Source organism: Lepisma saccharinum, chromosome 7 (genome assembly GCF_977018435.1).
Source record: "Lepisma saccharinum chromosome 7, izLepSacc3.1, whole genome shotgun sequence".
In the NCBI taxonomy this organism is placed as follows: Eukaryota; Metazoa; Arthropoda; class Insecta; order Zygentoma; family Lepismatidae; genus Lepisma; species Lepisma saccharinum.
Genome location: NC_139235.1, coordinates 85,875,203 through 85,901,110, shown reverse-complemented (window position 1 = coordinate 85,901,110; position 25,908 = coordinate 85,875,203). Strand labels below are relative to the sequence as shown.

At 36.3% G+C, this 25,908-nt stretch overlaps 1 protein-coding gene across 1 annotated transcript in view; it reads left to right on the top strand.

Annotated features, from left to right (window-relative positions):
- LOC145990542 (uncharacterized) overlaps positions 1-25,908 on the top strand; it is a 147,038-nt gene that overhangs the window by 75,252 nt on the left and 45,878 nt on the right. The window contains exons 13-14 of the mRNA XM_083126236.1: positions 17,343-17,569; positions 21,661-21,921. Coding sequence (XP_082982362.1) covers positions 17,343-17,569; positions 21,661-21,921 — 488 coding nt within the window. The remainder of the gene's footprint in view (positions 1-17,342; positions 17,570-21,660; positions 21,922-25,908) is intronic.

Genomic DNA, 25,908 nt, shown 5'->3' with positions numbered 1-25,908 from the left:
ATTACTTACTAGAAAAATCGATTGATGCAAGAGAAAGTGTCTTAATATTACTTACTAGAAAAATCGATTGATGCAAGAGAAAGTGTCTTAATATTACTTACTAGAAAAATCAATTGATGCAAGAGAAAGTGTCTTAATATTACTTACTAGAAAAATCGATTGATGCAAGAGAAAGTGTCTTAATATTACTTACTAGAAAAATCAATTGATGCAAGAGAAAGTGTCTTAATATTACTTACTAGAAAAATCGATTGATGTAAGAGAAAGTGTCTTAATATTACTTACTAGAAAATCAATTGATGGAAGAGAAAGTTATTAATATTACTTACTAGAAAAATCGATTGATGCAAGAGAAAGTGTCTTAATATTACTTACTAGAAAAATCGATTGACGCAAGAGAAAGTGTCTTAATATTACTTACTAGAAAAATCGATTGATGCAAGAGAAAGTGTCTTAATATTACTTACTAGAAAAATCGATTGATGGAAGAGAAAGTGTCTTAATATTACTTACTAGAAAAATCGATTGATGCAAGAGAAAGTGTCTTAATATTACTTACTAGAAAAATCAATTGATGGAAGAGAAAGTTATTAATATTACTTACTAGAAAAATCGATTGATGCAAGAGAAAGTGTCTTAATATTACTTACTAGAAAAATCGATTGATGCAAGAGAAAGTGTCTTAATATTACTTACTAGAAAAATCGATTGACGCAAGAGAAAGTGTCTTAATATTACTTACTAGAAAAATCGATTGATGCAAGAGAAAGTGTCTTAATAATACTTACTAGAAAAATCGATTGATGCAAGAGAAAGTGTCTTAATATTACTTACTAGAAAAATCGATTGATGCAAGAGAAAGTGTCTTAATATTACTTACTAGAAAAATCCATTGATGCAAGAGAAAGTGTCTTAATATTACTTACTAGAAAAATCGATTGATGCAAGAGAAAGTGTCTTAATATTACTTACTAGAAAAATCGATTGATGCAAGAGAAAGTGTCTTAATATTACTTACTAGAAAAATCAATTGATGCAAGAGAAAGTGTCTTAATATTACTTACTAGAAAAATCGATTGATGCAAGAGAAAGTGTCTTAATATTACTTACTAGAAAAATCGATTGATGCAAGAGAAAGTGTCTTAATATTACTTACTAGAAAAATCAATTGATGCAAGAGAAAGTGTCTTAATATTACTTACTAGAAAAATCGATTGATGCAAGAGAAAGTGTCTTAATATTACTTACTAGAAAAATCAATTGATGCAAGAGAAAGTGTCTTAATATTACTTACTAGAAAAATCGATTGATGTAAGAGAAAGTGTCTTAATATTACTTACTAGAAAATCAATTGATGGAAGAGAAAGTTATTAATATTACTTACTAGAAAAATCGATTGATGCAAGAGAAAGTGTCTTAATATTACTTACTAGAAAAATCGATTGACGCAAGAGAAAGTGTCTTAATATTACTTACTAGAAAAATCGATTGATGCAAGAGAAAGTGTCTTAATATTACTTACTAGAAAAATCGATTGATGCAAGAGAAAGTGTCTTAATATTACTTACTAGAAAAATCGATTGATGCAAGAGAAAGTGTCTTAATATTACTTACTAGAAAAATCCATTGATGCAAGAGAAAGTGTCTTAATATTACTTACTAGAAAAATCGATTGATGCAAGAGAAAGTGTCTTAATATTACTTACTAGAAAAATCGATTGATGCAAGAGAAAGTGTCTTAATATTACTTACTAGAAAAATCAATTGATGCAAGAGAAAGTGTCTTAATATTACTTACTAGAAAAATCGATTGATGCAAGAGAAAGTGTCTTAATATTACTTACTAGAAAAATCGATTGATGCAAGAGAAAGTGTCTTAATATTACTTACTAGAAAAATCAATTGATGCAAGAGAAAGTGTCTTAATATTACTTACTAGAAAAATCGATTGATGCAAGAGAAAGTGTCTTAATATTACTTACTAGAAAAATCAATTGATGCAAGAGAAAGTGTCTTAATATTACTTACTAGAAAAATCGATTGATGTAAGAGAAAGTGTCTTAATATTACTTACTAGAAAATCAATTGATGGAAGAGAAAGTTATTAATATTACTTACTAGAAAAATCGATTGATGCAAGAGAAAGTGTCTTAATATTACTTACTAGAAAAATCGATTGACGCAAGAGAAAGTGTCTTAATATTACTTACTAGAAAAATCGATTGATGCAAGAGAAAGTGTCTTAATATTACTTACTAGAAAAATCGATTGATGCAAGAGAAAGTGTCTTAATATTACTTACTAGAAAAATCGATTGATGTAAGAGAAAGTGTCTTAATATTACTTACTAGAAAATCAATTGATGGAAGAGAAAGTTATTAATATTACTTACTAGAAAAATCGATTGATGCAAGAGAAAGTGTCTTAATATTACTTACTAGAAAAATCAATTGATGCAAGAGAAAGTGTCTTAATATTACTTACTAGAAAAATCGATTGATGTAAGAGAAAGTGTCTTAATATTACTTACTAGAAAATCAATTGATGGAAGAGAAAGTTATTAATACTACTTACTAGAAAAATCGATTGATGCAAGAGAAAGTGTCTTAATATTACTTACTAGAAAAATCGATTGACGCAAGAGAAAGTGTCTTAATATTACTTACTAGAAAAATCGATTGATGTAAGAGAAAGTGTCTTAATATTACTTACTAGAAAATCAATTGATGGAAGAGAAAGTTATTAATATTACTTACTAGAAAAATCGATTGATGCAAGAGAAAGTGTCTTAATATTACTTACTAGAAAAATCAATTGATGCAAGAGAAAGTGTCTTAATATTACTTACTAGAAAAATCGATTGATGTAAGAGAAAGTGTCTTAATATTACTTACTAGAAAATCAATTGATGGAAGAGAAAGTTATTAATATTACTTACTAGAAAAATCGATTGTTGCAAGAGAAAGTGTCTTAATATTACTTACTAGAAAAATCGATTGACGCAAGAGAAAGTGTCTTAATATTACTTACTAGAAAAATCGATTGATGTAAGAGAAAGTGTCTTAATATTACTTACTAGAAAATCAATTGATGGAAGAGAAAGTTATTAATATTACTTACTAGAAAAATCGATTGATGCAAGAGAAAGTGTCTTAATATTACTTACTAGAAAAATCAATTGATGCAAGAGAAAGTGTCTTAATATTACTTACTAGAAAAATCGATTGATGCAAGAGAAAGTGTCTTAATATTACTTACTAGAAAAATCGATTGATGCAAGAGAAAGTGTCTTAATATTACTTACTAGAAAAATCAATTGATGCAAGAGAAAGTGTCTTAATATTACTTACTAGAAAAATCGATTGATGCAAGAGAAAGTGTCTTAATATTACTTACTAGAAAAATCAATTGATGCAAGAGAAAGTGTCTTAATATTACTTACTAGAAAAATCGATTGATGTAAGAGAAAGTGTCTTAATATTACTTACTAGAAAATCAATTGATGGAAGAGAAAGTTATTAATATTACTTACTAGAAAAATCGATTGATGCAAGAGAAAGTGTCTTAATATTACTTACTAGAAAAATCGATTGACGCAAGAGAAAGTGTCTTAATATTACTTACTAGAAAAATCGATTGATGCAAGAGAAAGTGTCTTAATATTACTTACTAGAAAAATCGATTGATGCAAGAGAAAGTGTCTTAATATTACTTACTAGAAAAATCGATTGATGTAAGAGAAAGTGTCTTAATATTACTTACTAGAAAAATCGATTGATGCAAGAGAAAGTGTCTTAATATTACTTACTAGAAAAATCAATTGATGCAAGAGAAAGTGTCTTAATATTACTTACTAGAAAAATCGATTGATGTAAGAGAAAGTGTCTTAATATTACTTACTAGAAAATCAATTGATGGAAGAGAAAGTTATTAATATTACTTACTAGAAAAATCGATTGATGCAAGAGAAAGTGTCTTAATATTACTTACTAGAAAAATCAATTGATGCAAGAGAAAGTGTCTTAATATTACTTACTAGAAAAATCGATTGATGTAAGAGAAAGTGTCTTAATATTACTTACTAGAAAATCAATTGATGGAAGAGAAAGTTATTAATACTACTTACTTGAAAAATCGATTGATGCAAGAGAAAGTGTCTTAATATTACTTACTAGAAAAATCGATTGACGCAAGAGAAAGTGTCTTAATATTACTTACTAGAAAAATCGATTGATGTAAGAGAAAGTGTCTTAATATTACTTACTAGAAAATCAATTGATGGAAGAGAAAGTTATTAATATTACTTACTAGAAAAATCGATTGATGCAAGAGAAAGTGTCTTAATATTACTTACTAGAAAAATCAATTGATGCAAGAGAAAGTGTCTTAATATTACTTACTAGAAAAATCGATTGATGTAAGAGAAAGTGTCTTAATATTACTTACTAGAAAATCAATTGATGGAAGAGAAAGTTATTAATATTACTTACTAGAAAAATCGATTGTTGCAAGAGAAAGTGTCTTAATATTACTTACTAGAAAAATCGATTGACGCAAGAGAAAGTGTCTTAATATTACTTACTAGAAAAATCGATTGATGTAAGAGAAAGTGTCTTAATATTACTTACTAGAAAATCAATTGATGGAAGAGAAAGTTATTAATATTACTTACTAGAAAAATCGATTGATGCAAGAGAAAGTGTCTTAATATTACTTACTAGAAAAATCAATTGATGCAAGAGAAAGTGTCTTAATATTACTTACTAGAAAAATCGATTGATGCAAGAGAAAGTGTCTTAATATTACTTACTAGAAAAATCGATTGATGCAAGAGAAAGTGTCTTAATATTACTTACTAGAAAAATCAATTGATGCAAGAGAAAGTGTCTTAATATTACTTACTAGAAAAATCGATTGATGCAAGAGAAAGTGTCTTAATATTACTTACTAGAAAAATCAATTGATGCAAGAGAAAGTGTCTTAATATTACTTACTAGAAAAATCGATTGATGTAAGAGAAAGTGTCTTAATATTACTTACTAGAAAATCAATTGATGGAAGAGAAAGTTATTAATATTACTTACTAGAAAAATCGATTGATGCAAGAGAAAGTGTCTTAATATTACTTACTAGAAAAATCGATTGACGCAAGAGAAAGTGTCTTAATATTACTTACTAGAAAAATCGATTGATGCAAGAGAAAGTGTCTTAATATTACTTACTAGAAAAATCGATTGATGCAAGAGAAAGTGTCTTAATATTACTTACTAGAAAAATCGATTGATGTAAGAGAAAGTGTCTTAATATTACTTACTAGAAAATCAATTGATGGAAGAGAAAGTTATTAATATTACTTACTAGAAAAATCAATTGATGCAAGAGAAAGTGTCTTAATATTACTTACTAGAAAAATCAATTGATGCAAGAGAAAGTGTCTTAATATTACTTACTAGAAAAATCGATTGATGTAAGAGAAAGTGTCTTAATATTACTTACTAGAAAATCAATTGATGGAAGAGAAAGTTATTAATATTACTTACTAGAAAAATCGATTGATGCAAGAGAAAGTGTCTTAATATTACTTACTAGAAAAATCGATTGACGCAAGAGAAAGTGTCTTAATATTACTTACTAGAAAAATCGATTGATGCAAGAGAAAGTGTCTTAATATTACTTACTAGAAAAATCGATTGATGCAAGAGAAAGTGTCTTAATATTACTTACTAGAAAAATCGATTGATGCAAGAGAAAGTGTCTTAATATTACTTACTAGAAAAATCCATTGATGCAAGAGAAAGTGTCTTAATATTACTTACTAGAAAAATCGATTGATGCAAGAGAAAGTGTCTTAATATTACTTACTAGAAAAATCGATTGATGCAAGAGAAAGTGTCTTAATATTACTTACTAGAAAAATCGATTGATGCAAGAGAAAGTGTCTTAATATTACTTACTAGAAAAATCGATTGATGCAAGAGAAAGTGTCTTAATATTACTTACTAGAAAAATCAATTGATGCAAGAAAAAAATATTTCCATATTGTTGTTTTGCATGTGACTAGAAATTGAATTTATTGTTTGGAAATTTGACTCCTGGGTTAATCTCTCAGAACAACCTAATCCGCAAAACACGATAAATAATAATAGTTAACAAATAAACTACGGAAACCATAAGCCACAAAATGATGAAGGCAGCGCTGACGCCAACATACTCTGCTAGAAGCTCCAACGCATCTCCAGATAGAGGGGAATAAGCGCTTGTGCACGTATTAAGGAGTTGGTATTGAGTTTGTGTGTTAAGTCCACTTTATGCACAGTAAGGCTAATCGGGACTGGACCTACAGTTTAAAGTAAGATCCGAACCACTATGTGTCTCCACCGGGTATCGAAGCCGGAACCCCTTGATTACAAGGCGACGACGCTATCACTGTGGCATCGAGGAGGCCCTCGTATTAACCCTACAGCGCATGGCGTTGCCATTTGGCTACATCAAATTTACTGCACCATAGTTATGGCTTCGTTTTATTCTCTGAAATATGAGTTTGCAATTTGTAGCACTAGATGTCATGAATTCAACTTAAAGGCTCATTAATGTTAAATCATGTACTTTGACCGCGTTAGTCAAGGTTGTGGTCATTTTACGTATTATTTAGTAATTTTTATGTAGAATAAAATGACATTTTTTTCTTTCGTAAAAAATACACAAAATAATTTGAAGGTTTCAAGTTCACTTTATGTGACTGTATATGTAGCAACAATTCATTTGGTTGCTATTGTTACGATAATAACCTTGTTTCCAAATGGCAACATTATGCAGTCAGGGCCTTTTACAGTTCCAATATACTTGTTGCCAATTGGCAACATGATGCAAGAAGTAGCAGTTGTAGCCACAGTATGTAAAGCATTGTAGCACATTTTTACTGCTTCCTGTGAGCATCGAATGTGGTGTCATCGCGGGATTTGTAGTTGTGGGAATTTGTTAAATATTGGAATTTTATCTAGCTGTGTGTGTGGCGTGTTTCAGGACAATAGAGCAGTGTTGACAATACGAGGAGAGGCTGAGAAGTATTGAGCCTTACCCAGAAAAAAATGAGCTAGGAGGCTGGCATTTGCAGGGTGTACTGGTCAATTCTTGTATATGTAATGGTGCAAAAATCGACTTCTATGGTTTTAACTTCCCTTTGTTTTTCAGGTCCAAAGTGAAAATGGCAGCACCTCCAGAAAAGCTCTCCAAGGGCGTCATCATGTTGCAAATCGTTGTCCCTTTAGGTGTTTTTTTCAGATGGGGGAACAGATGATAGTCAGATGGAAGCAGGTCAGCGAATACAGTGGATGGGGAAACACTTGAAAGCCTAAGGAGGTCTGTGTCACCATTGTTCCACCTGCAGTGTGTGGCGAGGCATTGTCATGCAACAGGATGACGTCTTTGGAGAGCTTTTCTGGAGGTGATACCAATTTCACATTGGACATGAAAACCAAAGGGAAGTTAAAATCATAGAAAGTCAATTTTTGCACCATTACATATAGAAGAATTGACCAGTACAACCTGTAAATTTCAGCCTCCTAGCTCATTTTTTTTTCTGGGCAAGGCTCAATGCTTATCAGCAGCCCCTCGGATACGCTTTGTGGATGACGGCGGGAGTGTGAGACCATTGACACAAAGCATTATACTAGAAATCTCCAGTGGTAGCGAATTGGATCTTGATTTCGACGACAGTGACGTGGACACAACCTTTAATCTGAAATGTATAGGGTTGGGCACACAAAAAAACTGGATCGTCTCCTCTTGTCAGACATTCACAAACTATTGTTTCATGTGCCGGTCCCCGTGGCGGAGTGGTTAGTACTACATCGCGCCAGGGGTCCCGGGTTCGAATCCTGGCCTGGGCATGGATGTTTGTGAATGTCCATTCATCAATTTCATCATATCATCACTCATCCCCATCTTCGCAAATTAGCCAAAAGTGGCACAAGAAGCGAAGTAAAATAAAGCAAATCAATGAATCAATTATTTCAACTACATTCGCCCATTCCACTACTTTTACTTCTGGTCACGTCTCCCCTCCCCCGTATCTGCTCATGTTCTTGTTTCTAGAGCACATTAACTTAGCGTTTAGGAGAAAGTTTTGTTTCAGAGCAAGTGATATGAGGCGGGCCAGTTTTTCGTGGACAACCCTGTATAATGTTGCAATTTGTATCTTATAATAATTATAAAGTAACTCAAGGCATGATGTTGCCATTTGTGCATAAAGTTAATATTTTTCACTATTTTTCGAATAAAACTTCATTTGTATATGTTTTCTGTTGAAATTTGTATATTCTAAGAATAAAAAATAATTACAACTCAATGCATGATGTTGCCATTTGTCACATTTATGAAAATTGTTCATAAAATTAATAATTTTCACATTTTATTTTTTTAAACATTTTTTCATATGTATATATTGTCTAGAGAACAGAATATATTTTTTTCATTTCATTAAAAAAAATCATGCACTGTAGGGTTAAAGAGCATTAACAATTTAGTTCACGCTGAAAAGGCAAATGTGGTGAAATATCTAAAGGGAAATATTAAATCAACAAACGAACGGGAACGGTCTGTTGCCATTTCTGACGAGACTGAACGGGAAGGTTCGAGATATGTACGAACCGGAACGCCGTACCGGTCCGCTCAATTTCGAGCCCTGCGTGAAAGTAATAATGAACATCAGGAAATACCTCATGCGGTTGTGAACATTACACTTAAAGGAGTGCCGCTGTAAATTGGATAATGTGCTGAGCTTATTAGTTTCTGGATTGTGTCACACATACGCTATAACTCAGGGAGATTATTTGTATAGCTTCAACTTCTGTAAAAATCACACGAGTTACTTGGTAGAGCACAAGTTGCAATCTTATGGATTTTTTTTTTTTTTGCACAGCATATTTTCACAAGAAATGTCATACAATTAATTAAATTAACTGTGAAGATATATCCAGTCAAAGATAAACTGTGTAAAAATTGTTTCAGCTATTCAACCCTATACACTGTGCCACTTCATGTGAACAGGAGTGTACATCACTGAGAAATTGCTCCCATTATGAAATTCCAACTTATCATACATAAGGTGTCAAAGTTTCAATATTTTAACCAAAAAAAACCTCAAAGAACTGAATCTTTTGCCAACTCCTTTACTGTATCAGTGGCTCGAAACTGGAACGCACTCTCACACGAAATAATAAAATAGGTGTTTTTTTTTATGGTGGTTTGTATTGTGAAGTATGTTCACTGTTTTCTGGAAATTATAATCTAATGTGTAAATACATATGTACATGTTACGATTAAGTATAAGACAAGGCAGGAGCCTCAATCTGCGCTATGTAAACCAAGAATAAATAAACATGATCATTTACAAATTTACGTATTTTTATCCTAATTTTAAAAGTGGATCTGGACCGCATACATACAGGGCAAGTCATTTATAAACGCCTCAAAGAAAGACATTTCTTGGAAAAGTATTTACTTTGCTCTGTTTTGTTCTTCTTCTTTTCCTTTTCGAGAAACATCTCCTGTAATTCGTTTCAAGTTGAAATTCTACTGTTCGAACACTAAACATTGTATAATTTTCATCTCTTTATATGGACGAATTTATTGCTTAGTCTTTGAAACTATACTAAAGGCAACTTCAACTGGCGGCTGGAAAACAGCGAATCAGCGATCAGTTGAATTTTGTTCGACTAAGATCGGGCATTTTCGAGTACCGAGCGTTGTTCGAGGGACGAAACAAATGAGCGCTGGGTTCACCACATGTTGCCAAACGTACTGTAAAGGGAGAAAGAGTTTTCTCGGTCAACACGAGAAATCAGCGGGTTCAACTGCACACGTGGCTCTGCACGTTGACGTTTCCGGAAGGACCACCCACAGGTCGGAATGCAGGCGGACACACAGTCGTATAAAGGCAACTGGCAAAATCAGAAGCACGCTTGGCAACGTTGCTTCGGGAGAGCGATGTGATCCCTTCAGGTTTTACTTCGCAACTGAGTTTGTTGACGCCCATCGGACCACACGCCCCCGAAAGTGATTGGGGGACAGGACGCGTCAGAAACAATCATCAAGGTCAACCGCCATTTGGAGTTGCGTTCAGTATAATAACCGTAATGGCATGGTCTTTAGAAGTAATTACGGTAATGTTATATTAAGTGGACCTGGAGTGGTGAATCTTTTTTTTTTTTTTTTTTTTGTAAATCCTCTCCGCAACCTCTACCCATGAAAACTTTTCAATAATTGAAAATTGAAAATTGATTCCAATTCTTACTTAGAACGTTAATGTCAGTTTTTACAGTATCATATCTCAACACAGTAGAGCTCCCCAAGATATGAAAAAAAGGAACGCAAATGACAGCCAAACCATATAACTAAAATTAGTAATTGGTAAGTGGTATCCTTACATGCTAATGCTCTAAGTTATGTTGCGGGAATCTGCAGTTTTCCAAACGTTTTTCCCATTCGAAAGCCAATTTCAGAGTATTAGATGCGAGGACTCCTGTCAAACGTTGCAGGAGTTCCTACAGTCTTCAATGTAGTATATGCTTCAATAATAAAAAAAATCACCTTTATCGAGTTGCTTCTTAATATCCGGGAAGCCTCATACGTTATTTCAAATATGAGCCTGAGAATTTATTACGGAACAAGGTGGGAATTTACGGGTAATGCACGCATTTCTATAATATTCACATTTGCAAAACAATTACTTCCATTATGTTTGCAAACATACAATTGTCAGAGGAGATCAATATTGCTTTTCTGCTGAAGAGTAGCTGTTGAATACCTTTATAAAACATTTAACTATTATGAAACTGACAGTATTTACCCAGTTTATTATTAGAAAATAAACAATATTTAGGAAGTTCTGACATAAATGTGCGAGGGTGAATCAAATATAAACGGGAATTTATTTTTCATAATTTATTGAAACAAAATACAAATACAAAACAAAGTAATTACTTTTCTACATAGCTCCCTTGAACTGAAATGCACTTTTGCCAGCGGATAGGGAGTTTGGCAATCCCTTTATCCCAGAAAGTTCTCGGTCGTGTGTGCAGCTAGTTGCACAAGAACTCTTCCACTTCTGCGTCATCCTGAAAACGCTTACCTCCGAGTGCTTCCTTCAGGGGTCCAAACAAGTGATAATCACAATGGGATAAGTCTGGACTGTATGGAGGATGTTCAAGTGGTGTCCAATGAATTTCGTCCAGTTTGTCACGTGTTGCACCAGCTGTGTGAGGTCACCTGCTGTGTCATGAAGCAGCAGAACACTTCTGATGGGTGTACCACGTCGTTTGGTCCGATAAGCAGCCTTAACACTTTCCAGGAGTTGACAATAGTAAGCAGCATTTACTGTTCTTCTTTCATGAAGATAATCAATAAAAATGACACCTCTGAAATCCAAAAACTGTGGCAAGAATCTTCCCAGCTCATGCGTGGCTTTTGGTCTTGACTGGCTAAGCCTCTTCTTTTTTCCGCCACTCCTTGCTGGCCTGTTTTGACTCTGGTGTGTAGTGGTGGACCCAAGTTTCATCACAGGTGACAAGACGGTGCAAAAATTCACCCCCTTCTCTCTCATAACGAACCAGGAACCTTTGAGAGATTTCTAGTCGAACTTTTTCGTGGGACCCACCTCGAAGCGATTTTTCTGTAGCCCAAGTTCTCATGAATGATCGTGTATACCCCTATGTATGAATGATCGTGTGAGCACTACATAACTTATGCCCACTGCAGATGAAATTTCACTGACTGCCAAGCGACGGTAACATTCAATCAAGTCCTGAACAGCCTGATTGTTTTTTTGAGTGATGCTTTTCCTTGGCCGTCGTTGATGTCTTTCATTTTCCACAGTTTCCCGTCCTCCCCAAAACATGTTGTGCCATTCATACACACGGGTCTTTGAAAGGGTGGACTCACCAAACTGTGCTCGATGTCTGGTCAAAATTTTACTTGGTTTTAACCAATTCGTTTGTAAGAAATTTGAAATGATGCATTGCGCAATGGACGGGTGTACCTCCTGCTCACTCATCGTGTTACTGACTGATGTTAAAAGTTGACAAGGACTCCAAGGAAGGAAAATATTCCAGATACACCCACTATCATCACCTCAAGGCCATTGGACTCCACCACACTTTCCCTGCAAGTAAGAAATAAATTCCCGTTTGTATTTGATTCACCCACGTAAATTTACAAACAAGCTAACTTCATTATGAGCTGTAGGGAAGCCCATCTCAACATGTAAACGCAACCTTCGGTCACGTCGAAAGTGCGTCAATGACTTTTATAAACTGTGAACGTTTGTCCGTAATACGCTGAATATATTTTGAGAATTAAGATCAAGACGAAAACGGCACAGACATTTGTAATTCGAGACAAGATTGAAATATTTAGATGCCTCTTCACGCAAGAGCAAAGACGACAGACTACCAAGAGTCGTCTCGTTGAAGATTTGTTTCAAGCCTATTTTATGCACAGAAAGGTTGATTGGGAGTAGAGTTTAAAGTGGGTTTCGAACAACTGTATACCCCTACCGGGTCATCTCGTCTGATCAAGCTGTACATTAAAACAATTAACAAATCTCTCAACATCGACAATTAATTATGTTGTAAATTCTTACTACTAACTGACGTCATGTTAGTGAATGATTCATCAGCGCCATCTATTGAGCATAACATCGGATTGCTATTAATTATATGACCTGAAGGCCAAGCATGAAAATTTTAAATTTATGCTAGTTTGCGTTTAGAGATGTAAAAACTTGAGGGCAGACGCAGAAGAAAGGCAGAACTGCAAGCAAAGTATACAGGATTGGCTGTACAAAAGTAATACAGTTCGAGGACCATTCCTCATTATGCTTGCCATCTTCTTGTAAGGAAAAATAATTGTCATACTTTTATTTATATATTCACTGGACATGCCGACGCGATGGGTGATTCGTCTAAATAAACCTATCTGTTTGTGCACTACTGAGTACAGTTGAGCAATGTAGGATTGTCGAAAATATAAGGTGTCGTTACTAGTAAGGTAAACAAAGAGATGAGGGGAGAGTCTGTGCATGTGCGTAATTTCGTTCTAATGAACGATCGGACGACGTAAAATAAATAAAGTGTTTAAACACAAAATAATAAAAATAAACATTAACCATATTGCTTCTTGGTCACGCAAAGCAATTAGGTAACCTATTGATGGCACACAACAATTATAAAGGATGGTTGACATTGTTTGGGAAAATATTATGGGTAAGTGATAAATTATTGTTGAACGCTGTCGATTCATATCTATATTCTTCTGTGCCAGCAAATTGACAACTCGTGTTAGTTGTTGCACCATTAAAGAGAGAGAGAGAGATATAGATAGAGAACCAGGCTTGTGTTCGCGTGTGAACATATTGGCAACCTACCAAAGCTCAAGTATAGTATCGTTAAAAGAATCAACAATATAACCTCGAATTAGGTATTGATTATGCAGGCAGTGAGCCATCTCGTGGACGGGTTTCCGTTAATAACTATGCTAATTACACACACTGAAGTATATCCACCAAACTGCTGTTTTATCCTGCACTTCATTTTGTTTGTCTTTAAATATTATCATACGAATTGCACAGCTTGTCTCTGTATCGAATTTTTGTGGTAACAACGTAGGAATCGTGTATTGTGTTCCTGTTACTGGGTACGAAAGAGTTCTCTGGATTATCAAGTTTAGCTTGAGATTCAGTCACCCATCGTTCTCTGTCTAAATAGGTAGGTTTTACGCTGCAACCTACAGGCTGTCACATCTTCCGCCTCACGCTTGATGATATCGTAAGATGCACTTAATTAAATATTATCGATCAGTTGACATCTTCTTCTGCCTCATATCCTTACCCCGTTAACCATTCCTTCTAATTCACCTTTTGTCAGGCAGTTCCTTCTTATCCAGTGTCTCAGCCAATTTGTTTCCTTGATCACTTTCAGCATATATAATAATAATAATATATAACAGTAACAATAGATCGTGCGCGCGATTTACGTACATAGTGTGTGTGTGATCAATTTTCTATCAACTAGTTGGCCCCAATCCCCAAGAACATACCTGGTTACACATGTGTTCTTAATATTAATCCTCAAGTGGCATATCTACGACACGAAAGGTTTACACTTTTTACAATCATTATTTTGGCGATTCTCATGTGCTTTGAACGCTTGCAGTAGCCTGTACAGTGCACGTGGACACTTAATCATGCAGTTAGCAACACTGAGGGCATCAGAAGACTATACCGATGGCACTCTGGGTTGTTTTTTTCAGCCCTCTATTGAAAAACAAAGTCCCCCGTCACATAACGAACGTACCCTCACATTGGATTCTCAAGGCCGCGTGGTGATTTTTCTGTTCGTTGCTGGCGTTGTAGCCTACAGACTGGCCAAGGTTGTTGTCGCATATGTTTTGTCAACACGCCACAAGTGGGTGTGGATGGCCTCATATCGGAACATTGGAAGCTTGCACAAGGTTGATTTTTTGTGGTAACAGGGAATAAATAATGAAAAGCCAAAAGTTAAAGAGATACCTTTGTAACCGTTATGCTGTGAGCCAGCACTGCTGGCCTTGCTGCACTGGAGTGCACGCGCATGCAACTCAAATAATAACCCGTGGTGCAACAGGCCGTAAGGCCCAGAGCCTATCTACCGACTGCCGGTCTCACTCTGCCGAGGTGGGATATCATCCAACCAGTTACGGGGTGACGTGAGGTCAGCACGACGAACCCCCAGTCGTATACAACGCTACGCTTTACATGAAACAGTTGAGATGTAGACAAAAGGCAGTTATGCCATTCCAGCAAAATGCACTATATAACTCGCAATATCTCAAAATTAACGACATCAGGTAAAGTTGGTTGAGTTGGTGTTTTAAGTCTGCTCTATGCACAATAAGGCTAAATGGGAATGTACCTTCAGTTTAAAGTGTCGTCCGAGCCACTACGTGCCTCCACCGGGGACATCAGGTAAAGTTATTTAATAAATAATAGTAATGTGAAGATAAAGTACATCCATATTATGTTTTAAACACTACAAGCAAATGCGAAAATACCCTAGCAAGGGGGGGCTTTCCATAAATCTTATTGACTCAATTGGGCCGTCTAAATCAAGGCGTGCGGTATCAAATTCTGTTCTTCACCTGGCATAGAAATCCTTAGGATCTGCAAAGATTTCCTTCACGTGAGTATAATAATAATAATAACAATAATATAAATAACAGTAAGAATAGCGCGTGCTCGTGATATACGTATGTGGTGTGTGTGTGCATATGTGTAATCAATTTTATATCAACTAGTTGGCCCCAATCCCCAAGTACATTCCTGGTTGCACGTGTGTTCTTAATATTAATCCTCAAGTGGCATATTTACGACACGAACGGCTTACACGTGTCAATGTTCATTCATGTACACATCCACCAAACGATCAACATCAGTCTTTGATAATAGACACCGACCAACCATCAGTATGTGTATCAAAGACACGTTAATAGGAAAACTGTCCGAAAGAAGCTGGCGCCAATATATTGTAAAGTATGATAATAGATCTTTATGTTTGTCGAATGAGGAAAGAGAGGTTTCTGAAGAGCTTAGTTGCTTATCAACAACTGATCACACCTGGAATAAAGACAGCACGCACAATAAAAATGAAGTTAAACAGTGAAACTCTGTAGCAAGCTCAATGGAAGTGCAACGGTGTAAGTGAATAGTTTGATGTTTTATGAAAATGGTTGCAAGTCTCAGGACTTGAAAGCTTATTGGCTGCACCTACATCTTTTTGCATTTTTTAATGTTGTTGTGGAGTAATTAGTAACATTCCAAGGGTAGGGTATTTGTTTTTAAAATGCACTAAACTAAGTGTCGTTTACAGCTTCGAATTGTAGCCTATATTTGTATATTTGCTGCATTTTCTGCTCAAAATTCATGACCAAATTTCAAAATGTTCACACAGGTGGCGATTTTCTGTTTGTACTTGTGCCACCACTGACTGTAATAGGTATTGCATATAGATTTATACAGTACTTGCTTTAAAATGCAAGTAAAACGTAGCTTTACTAGGAGGGAATAGGTTGACGTTGATCGATTCTTACGTACAGTCACGGACAGTTCTGGATTTTAACAATTGCATTTACTCTCAATGGGATAGTTACAATCCACAACTGATCGTGATGTACAGCTACCAGAAAAAAATTGAACATTTATATCCTGCAACACTCGCTTTGCTGTAATGTGTTACATACGCCTAACTCAACAGCGAGAGAGGAAAGAGAGGAATTTGCTATTGAAATCGACTCATCTGCGTAGAGTTAGGGAATACACATGGCTCATTACAGTGAAGAGAGTTTTTCAGGATATACGTGTCCATTTTTAAGGTATGTCACTGTAGAAACTATTTATGCAATTAAAATTAGGAAGGTCGTATGAGAATTTTCAAGGGAGTCCACCCCCTCTTTTCTTTTCTGATTACGCCTGCGCCAACAACAAAATGCTAATGCCTTCTGTCTTTTCCTTTCGATCAGGTGGTTGAATCTTGAAGTACACATAGACGAAAAGATGAAGAGGGTTAAAAATGCATGGAATATCCAAAACTTTGGTCAACTGGACGTAAATAAGGAAGTTGTGCACAATGCAGTCCAGAAGTATAACACTGACCTGCAGTTACTTGAGGTAATGTCTTTAGTATTTGATCACAGACAAAATCCTGCAGAGTACTTTGTGTGTTCGACTCACGATCTGGCCGCCAAAGGTTCGAGCTTCGAGTCCCGAATAAGGAGTGTGTATTGCATTGCTTTTGTTCTTACATCTAGTATTTCATCATTTCGATTAGCCAAAGATGTGGAAAAGCGGCAATAAATAGCCAATTACAACATAGGCCAAAACTTACAGAACATATACTACATTGTATAACTCGATACGTAATTTCTTGTGTATTTTGTAACGATCTACAAAGTATGTTCGAACATTTCTTGCTATTAAGTGCCTCGAAATGAAAGACATTTTCGTGCAACATGTGATTAAATCCAAAATGGCGGATTTATTTTTAAAAATATATCAAAATGTGAGTAATTACAACGTCTTTTGTGATGCCCATGATTCTATAAGCTAAAGAACTACACAAATCAGTAAATTCAATGCTTACCTACACATACAGTCAATTGTGTTAATGTGGAAGCAATAGCAAAATCAAGAATATCAATGATAAGTCTATAAATCCATTACGTATTAATATTAATAGAGCGTTTAATCTCTTAAAACATAGATATCGAATAACAGATACGGGCAACTAATTTCTGCTTTTTTATTTCTATAGTCTGGTTTCAAACCTAAGAGCTTCGCATTTTCTGTGGATGCACCACACTTGACTACCAACATTATGCAATCAGAGCGGAGGAAGATTCCTGAAGCATTTGGTAAGAAAGGTGTAAAAAATCTTCTGTACGCGAATCCTGTTACCAACTACTTCAAGGAGTATTGTCAACATTCCACTCTTCATGGACTCAGGTACCTTGGCGAGAAGAATATGTCTACATTTGAAAGGTGAGTTCCATGTCAAACTAATATGCAAGGAACGTTTCTTGTGTGGTGCAAACTAATATCAAGTGTGATCTTATAAATTCTCAAGTCTTGGTGCACAGAACACACAGACGTGCGCACATATGATGAGGTGATGGGGGGAGCAAAAGCCATGATGACAGTTGAGTCGGGGAATTAAAAACTATGCCATCTTGTTTTATAAACTCTGTATTGATGCGTGCAAACCAGCGACGCATCTAAGGTGGGTCCAATTCCCCAGAAATATCCCTTTAGTGTAACTTTAGACGTAACTATACGAGGGCTGCTGGAAAGGTTTCTGCAATCAATATGAAAAAGGACATGTGGAAATTCTGGAAATGGCTTTATTGTTTTTCAAAGTATTCAGCCTTAAGATATATACACTTTTGCAAGCTTTTCCCACTCTGAAGCTAATATCTCAGAAACCGCTGTTCAGAATGCGTCAACAGCTGCTTCAGGCGACACAAATCGCTCACCACGCATCTATTTGTCATGTGTGGGAACAAAAAGAAGTCATTAGGTGATAAATTAGGTGTGTACGGACAATGAGTCATTAATTCGACATTTTCACTGGACAAAAAATCAACAGTTTGGTGTGCTGAGTGGGAACTGGCGTTGTCGAGGTGAAGAATAATGCGACTATTTGGTTCTTTTTACGCAATTCATTGATGACCTCTGGCAAACAAATTGTTGTATACCACTCAGCATTTACAGTCCTTCGATCTTCTAGAACTATTGTTGCCACATGTCCGGTATAACCGATGAAACAAGCAATCATTTGCTTGGCAGCACTCCTCGAACGAACGACTTTTCTTGATTTCGGCTCACTTTGGAACACCCAAACAGTGGATTGCTGTTTAGTTTCGGGTTCATATGAATAGATCCAAGTTTCGTCCCTTGTAACGATGTAGTACACCAAATTTGACTTGCCTCGGTTGATTTTTTTGAGCATTTCTTTACACCAATTTACACGAGCCTGTTTTTGAGCTTCGGACAAGTTGTGTGGGATCCAACGGCTTGAAAGTTTCCGTACGTTCAGATGACCATGCAAAATCGTATGTATTGCTTTCATGTCAATGTTCAAGGATGCCTGAATCTCACGGTATGAGAGATTCACATGTCACATGCCAATCTCTCTCAATCATTGCAAGCACTGCATCAACATTACTGCCAACAACAGACGTGGATGGACGACCTTCACGAAATTCATCACTGAGAAATGTGCTACCACGCTGGAATTCGGAAAACCAATTGTGTACAGTCCTATTGGATGGTGCTTCATCCCCTAAAGCCAAATGAAGTCACTCGATGCATTGTTTTGGTGTTAAACTACATTTGAAATCATAAAAAATCATTGCCCGAAAGTGTTCACGAGAAATTTCCATTTCTCAAACGAAATTACTTCTTCAAACTGCTGTGAAAAATAAACGAATAGGTTTAAACAAACAATCAAAGATAATTTAAACATAAAAAAGGTCTATTCTTCAGATTTTTATAATAGCGGAACACTAGCGCCACTGTTGGTGGTAGTTTGCAGAAACTTTTCCAGTAACCCTCGTATATTGTACATGCAGAAAAGCCAAGCTTAAACAAATTCAAGTGTATTAAACTGAAACTTTCACTACACACATGCTTGCTAATTAAGTGCACAGATATTTTCAAATATTGGGTAGCATATGAGACACCGTTGGTTCAACATTAGAATGAATTCTGCAGTATTATGAAAATACTACAATCCTACAATGGTAGTCTCAAATTGGCACAAGCATGTGAGCCTGAATAGTCCAATTACATAAGCAATAATTGCACTTTCCTCCCTTCGTTGCTTTTAACTTTCATCAGCTTGTAAATGCTTCATCTTTTTTAAGGGTGCAATATTGTTGTTAAACAACGCCGATATGACTCGTCTACATTGAATTTCTAAGAGAAAGTATTAACGGGAAAACTGCTTCCATTGGTCTCCCATGTGCACGCCTTTGTAAATGCGGAATCCACGTTATGCAGCGCCATCTCTGGTGTCTAGTTTCACAATTGGTGTCAAATTACATTCAATTAGGTATTGTGTTACAAAAGTGTTAGGAGACCCTTTGTATTCAGTAGCTCTGCAATCAGCTGTGGCTGCTCCTTAGGTGGCAAAGTTGCCTTGCGCGTGTCCTTGTCAGTTGCCATAATTTCTGGTGGCAAACCGGTAGCATGTGTCCAGAGTATAGACTGTTTGTGAAAATGGGATAGTTACCCCAAATTGTCCACTACCTGAAATATCGTATCAAAACCTTAAGGTTTTGGGGTCGAACAGAGACTATGCCAGCCTAAAGCTACTCGCTTGGTTTGGGAGAGGTACTCTTTTATGGCTTCGGGTAACACCCAGGAGAAACAACGGTAACACGTACACAACAAAGAAGGGCGGGGGCTTTACCCTGTGAAATAATAACAGCACTTAAACTTCGATATTAACACTTCGGGGTTGACTGGTCTGGCAGGGTTGTGAGAATAATACCGGGTGACCAGAATTAAAGTTACCCAACTCAAACCCTCTGTAGCCTGTTTGACGCATCGTAGAACTCTGAAAGTTGGTGAATCCACTATGCAGACCATGGGGAAGAGGATGGGGATAAAAATAAAGTTCAATTTTCCGCCACCAGGTTGAAATGTGGCGCTGTACTTTCATGATGGGTTGTACAAATGATCACGTTAAGTGATTTAGCTGAGTTATTAATTAGAAAGCCATTTGTTAGTGGCTGGAAGTTGCGAGAAAATAATCTCTCGTTTAATGCAAGATTGCAAGGTAAAGGCAAATCCATAACCAATTGGAGCAGTTTACGTCATTATTACAACCCATCATGGAAGTACAGCGCCACATTTCAACCTGGTGGCTGAAAATTGAACTATTTTTATCGCCATCCTCTTCCCCATGGTCTGCATAGTGGATTCACCAAATTTCAGGAATGTTCGTTTACCTATAGCTCTAGATGTGAAGACACGGTCCCTGAAATGAAACTTCGATAGCGGTAACTCTTCACGTATCAATCGATAATCAGCCTATGACTTGGAGACAAGAACTGTTCACGCGACAACTTTCTGATTACAACTGGGGGTGAGAAATGGTCTCTCGAACTATTTATCGGGGATTCGAATTTCTGATCGTTAAACCGTTGGCGAGACCGCGTCTGCCGTTAACGGTATTTTTAGCATAAGGCTGACTTTATTTTTCGTACGATTTCCGGTAGAATTCGTGTCAGCGGATTTTTCATCCATTCAAGATAGCCGGTGTAATGTGCTGGTAAGAAGCTCTTTTCCGGCTCTTCAGCGGGATCCTTTTGGTGGAGTGATTAGACTGTCGAGTTATGACGCCAGGGGTCCCGGGCATGATACGATATAAATGGGAAATCTATATCCTGGAACACCCACTTCCCTGCAATGCCGTATGTATGTTGCCTAACTCTACGGCGAGAGCGATTTTCTGTTTGTACGTACAGTGGGATCCATGACTATTATCATTAATTTTTCTATTGCTTTCAATTTGTTTTTAAGCGAAGGATTTTTATGTATGCTGGAGTAGAAGTTGTCAACGGCATGCATTGAGTTTTATTTTAATTCTTGAAGCTCTTATAGGGTCAAATAAAGTGCATGAACATGGTGATGGACAATTTGCACGGTAATACTCGTGGATCCCACCTTACATGGGCCACCACTGACTGTAATAGGTATTGCATATATGTACATCTGTACAGTCCTTGCTTTAAAATATAAGTAAGACATAACGTAACTAGGAGTAAGTAAGTCGACATTGACTGATTGTTACATACAGTCACGAACAGTTATGGATTCCAACAATCCCATTTACTCTCAACATAGTGAAAAAAAGATAGAAGGGAATGACAAAGTAATTAAATGAACTACAGATTCAGAAATATTTCTACTTGGAGATGCGGTTTGTTACGTAAGGTAAAGATGGGAGGTTCATTTAAATTAGTATAATCCGTTGTTGATAAATTATATTCTTGTGCAAGGGGAACCGGAGTATATTCTCTGTTAAATCGCTCGTTGAGGAAAACTCTCAGCTGTTTCTCTCGAAGGTTCTGCTGGCTGTTGTTTCTGGCGCTGTCGCTGGTGGCGTGCGTGTACCTCATCAGGCAGACTTGGATCAAATGGGAGACTTCCCCTGTGCTCGTTACATTCTCTGGGAACACGATGTCCATCTCTGAAGTTCCGTTCCCGGCAGTGACCATATGCTCGGAACACAAGATCAACAACTCCATGTTCAACCTGACGAAAGTGTATGAACTGCTTAAAAGATTCAGTGATGAGCAGATTCAAGATATATTGAAGCAGCCAGAGTAAGTTATTACCATTTTTGGTTGCAACTTAATCGTAAAGTTAGTTTTGCACATATAGCAAGGCACGAACTAACAGAGGGGAGGATATATCACGATAGAAAGAGGGAGCTGTACCGAGAGAGGAAGATATATATATTTTATATGTGTATGTGGGGAGGGGCATTAAATCGTCGCGGGTGAGACACGCGAATTACATTTTCTTATATTACTCACGACCGGATCAAGAAAGTGTGGGGCGTTACCCCCACACCCCCTATACGCCTTCATGGCGTGGTGCTATGCACAGGGGAACACTTTACCTTTTTTTACCTTTTTTTATATTAACCCTCGCATTACCAAGCGGGGTATTCTGACTACCCCAGGTTGATTATTCCCTATAATAATTTTATCTGAAGAACTACATACTTTTGGTTTCATGACTTTGTCCTAAAATGATTGAAATTGTATTTACACTCGTGACTGACCCATTTTTTTTTGTTTTTATAGTTATTATTGACGGGATATATTGGTGGAGTTGTGAGACTACCCTGCTTGGTATGAAATGCCTTATCTTTTTATTTGTCAAAAATGAAGGTTTTACGAAATATGTCTCTCATTCATCTTCATTATTTCATTTTTCCATTGTTGAGTTTTACCATACATCCATTGTTTAGCTCAAATAACATATATATTGTTCTCTATTATTTCAGGTTACTATTGTTGATTTGAATTAGAGCGCGCATACATGGCAACGCTGCACTACTGTCACCATACGGTGCTTATGTTCAGTTTAAATACTTTTAATAATTTGAAAAACTGTATTTCAATAATAAATAAAGCTATTCATCGAAAATAACAGAATCTAAAAACAAATATTATACTAAATCACAAAATTGTATTGGGGTAGTCAAAATACCCCGCTTTGTAAAATAAAGGTGTCGAAAAGCTTGGCAACGGGAGGGTTAAAGTAACTACAGTTAAGCAACATTTTCCTTACAGTTTCTGTGCAATGAATTATGAAACTTAACATTGTTTATTAAACATAACAATCCTCAAAATACTCTCCCAGATTTGTAGCTACAAGTGAACAATTTTGTGTCACGGGTGGGATCATTTCTGTCAGGGCTACCGCAACGGGATCTGTTGCTTTGAAATCAGTAGACATCTCTACGCTGGGAGGAACCAGGCAACGTCGAAGTCTACTGTGTTTCAAAGGCTACAGATCCCGCAGCACTGGAAGAGACGATTTCAAAAGCAGGTAAAACAGCGACATGAAAATTCAAGCGAGGCCAGGCCGGCTTGGTAGCTCAGTGGTAGAGCAATGGCACGGTATGCCAGAGCCCCGGTTTCGAATGCTGGTCGAGCCTGCATTTCTCGTTGAAAAATTTCTACGTTGAAGATTCATGTATGAACAAAAATATTTATACAGATATATATTTTCCTAACATTGTAAGAAATGTTATCGCATACATAATGATCAGTTTATGTAACTCGTGATTCTTTCACCTCATTAATCCGTGTTAAAAGTCGATTAGATGTTATTGCTTTATTTTACTTCGCTTTTCAACCATTTTTGGCTAATCGTGAGGTTGATCGGATGTGGTAAGACTTATTACAATTTGTGGATACTTGTTTTAGGAAAATAACTTAATTTCAGTCATTCAGAAAGTTAAAAAGAAGAAAAACAAAAACAGCTGTTTTCTTTAAGGTGCTTGTAACATTACGTTATAATAAGTATAACCAATATTAACGCAGAAACTGTATCCTCTCGTAATCGAGGGCGAGAATGTTTTCTTACTGCACCGATGATGGATATCTTTTATTAGGAGTGTGATATATATATCTGATATGTGAAAATCAAATTGAGAAATAATTTGTAAGTTTTACTAGGCAACATGTTTTTAAAAAGTAATCAAATGACAAATAGAGTAGTGTATTTTGGCCGGTTCAACGCAATACTTGGTACGAGACAATTTTTTCCCTCTTTTTTTATCAATTGAATATCAGTTTTTGACATATTTTGACAATTTTTTGTCGATGTTTTAGCGTTTAGCGATGTTTTAGTAAAATTTCCCTTTTTTCCCACTCATACTTGGTACGAGCCCTTCTTTTTCCTCTTTTTTTATCAATTGAATATCAGTTCTTGACATATTTTGACAATTTTTTGTCGATGTTTTAGCGTTTAGCGATGTTTTAGTGAAATTTCCCTTTTTCCCCACTCCGTACTTGGTACGAATGCCACGATCTTACGTGATATAACTTAACCTATCTTACGATTTTTTTTTCAGTGACCTATCATTTTTTTTATTTGCGCACCGAACTAACTTACATTGGACTCCGTTTGTTTCAGTATTTTAAAGTTTTTTTTTCACATATTTTATATAACCTTGTTGATTTTTTTTAGTATGTGGCAATTTTTTTTTTACGAATTTTTTAAAACTGTTCCGTCACCCTCTCGTTCTTCACGTCGTACGCGAAGGACTTCTCTGCGACCAGGATGACGCTGCACACGGTATCATCGGCCAGCGCGTCGTGGAACTCGCACACGACCTTGATGTTGGTTCGATCGTTGACCACCACCTGCTTCCGCTTCGTCGTGTTGATGACGAACATGGGTCTGTGGGTTTTGAATTCGCTGGGCGTGTAGTACATGTCCACGTTTCCCTCCGTTACCCTTTTGTAAGCGGTGTAAGCTTCGTAAAGTTTTATGTAATCAACTTTGGTCGTGTCGAGGTTGTAATTCTCGCGCGGGAACACTTCGTTCCTCCCATTCTTGAGATAAACGTTCTTGATCTTGCAGTCGTCGAATTCGCAAACAGATTTTTCCTAAGTCTTACCGTTTCCAAGATAACCCCACTTCCGGTCGCCATTTTGGATTTCCGAGCATAGGTTCTATTCATATTTTACTTACATATAGGTGTACATGATGAATCACCAAACAGATTTTTCCTAAGTCTTACCGTTTCCAAGATAACCCCACTTCCGGTCGCCATTTTGGATTTCCGAGCATAGGTTCTATTCATACTTTTTCTCACATATAGGTGTACATGATGAATCACCAAACAGATTTTTCCTAAGTCTTACCGTTTCCAAGATAACCCCACTTCCGGTCGCCATTTTGGATTTCCGATCATAGGTTCTATTCATACTTTTTCTCACATATAGGCGTACATGATGAATCCGCAAACAAATTTTTCCTAAGTCTTACCGTTTCCAAGATAACCCCACTTCCGGTCGCCATTTTGGATTTCCGAACATTGGTTCTGTTTACACTTTTTCTCACGTATAGGTGTACGTGATGAATCACCAAACAGATTTTTCCTAAGTCTTACCGTTTCCAAGATAACCCCACTTCCGGTCGCCATTTTGGATTTCCGATCATAGCTTCTATTCATACTTTTTCTCACATATAGGTGTACATGATGAATCACCAAACAGATTTTTCCTAAGTCTTACCGTTTCCAAGATAACCCCACGTCCGGTCGCCATTTTGGATTTCCGATCATAGCTTCTATTCATACTTTTTCTCACATATAGGTGTACATGATGAATCACCAAACAGATTTTTCCTAAGTCTTACCGTTTCCAAGATAACCCCACTTCCGGTCGCCATTTTGGATTTCCGAACATAGGTTCTATTCATGCTTTTTCTCACGTATAGGCGTACGTGATGAATCCGCAAACAGATTTCTCCTAAGTCTTACCGTTTCCAAGATAACCCCACTTCCGGTCGCCATTTTGGATTTCCGATCATAGGTTCTATTCATACTTTCTCTCACATATAGGTGTACATGATGAATCCGCAAACAGATTTTTCCTAAGTCTTACCGTTTCCAAGATAACCCCACTTCCGGTCGCCATTTTGGATTTCCGAACATAGGTTCTTTTCATACTTTTTCTCACGTATAGGTGTACATGATGAATCCGCAAACAGATTTTTGCTAAGTCATGAATTGGAGGGTTCTATGACAACCTATATTAATTCTCGTAAGAGAACAAAAAAAACAA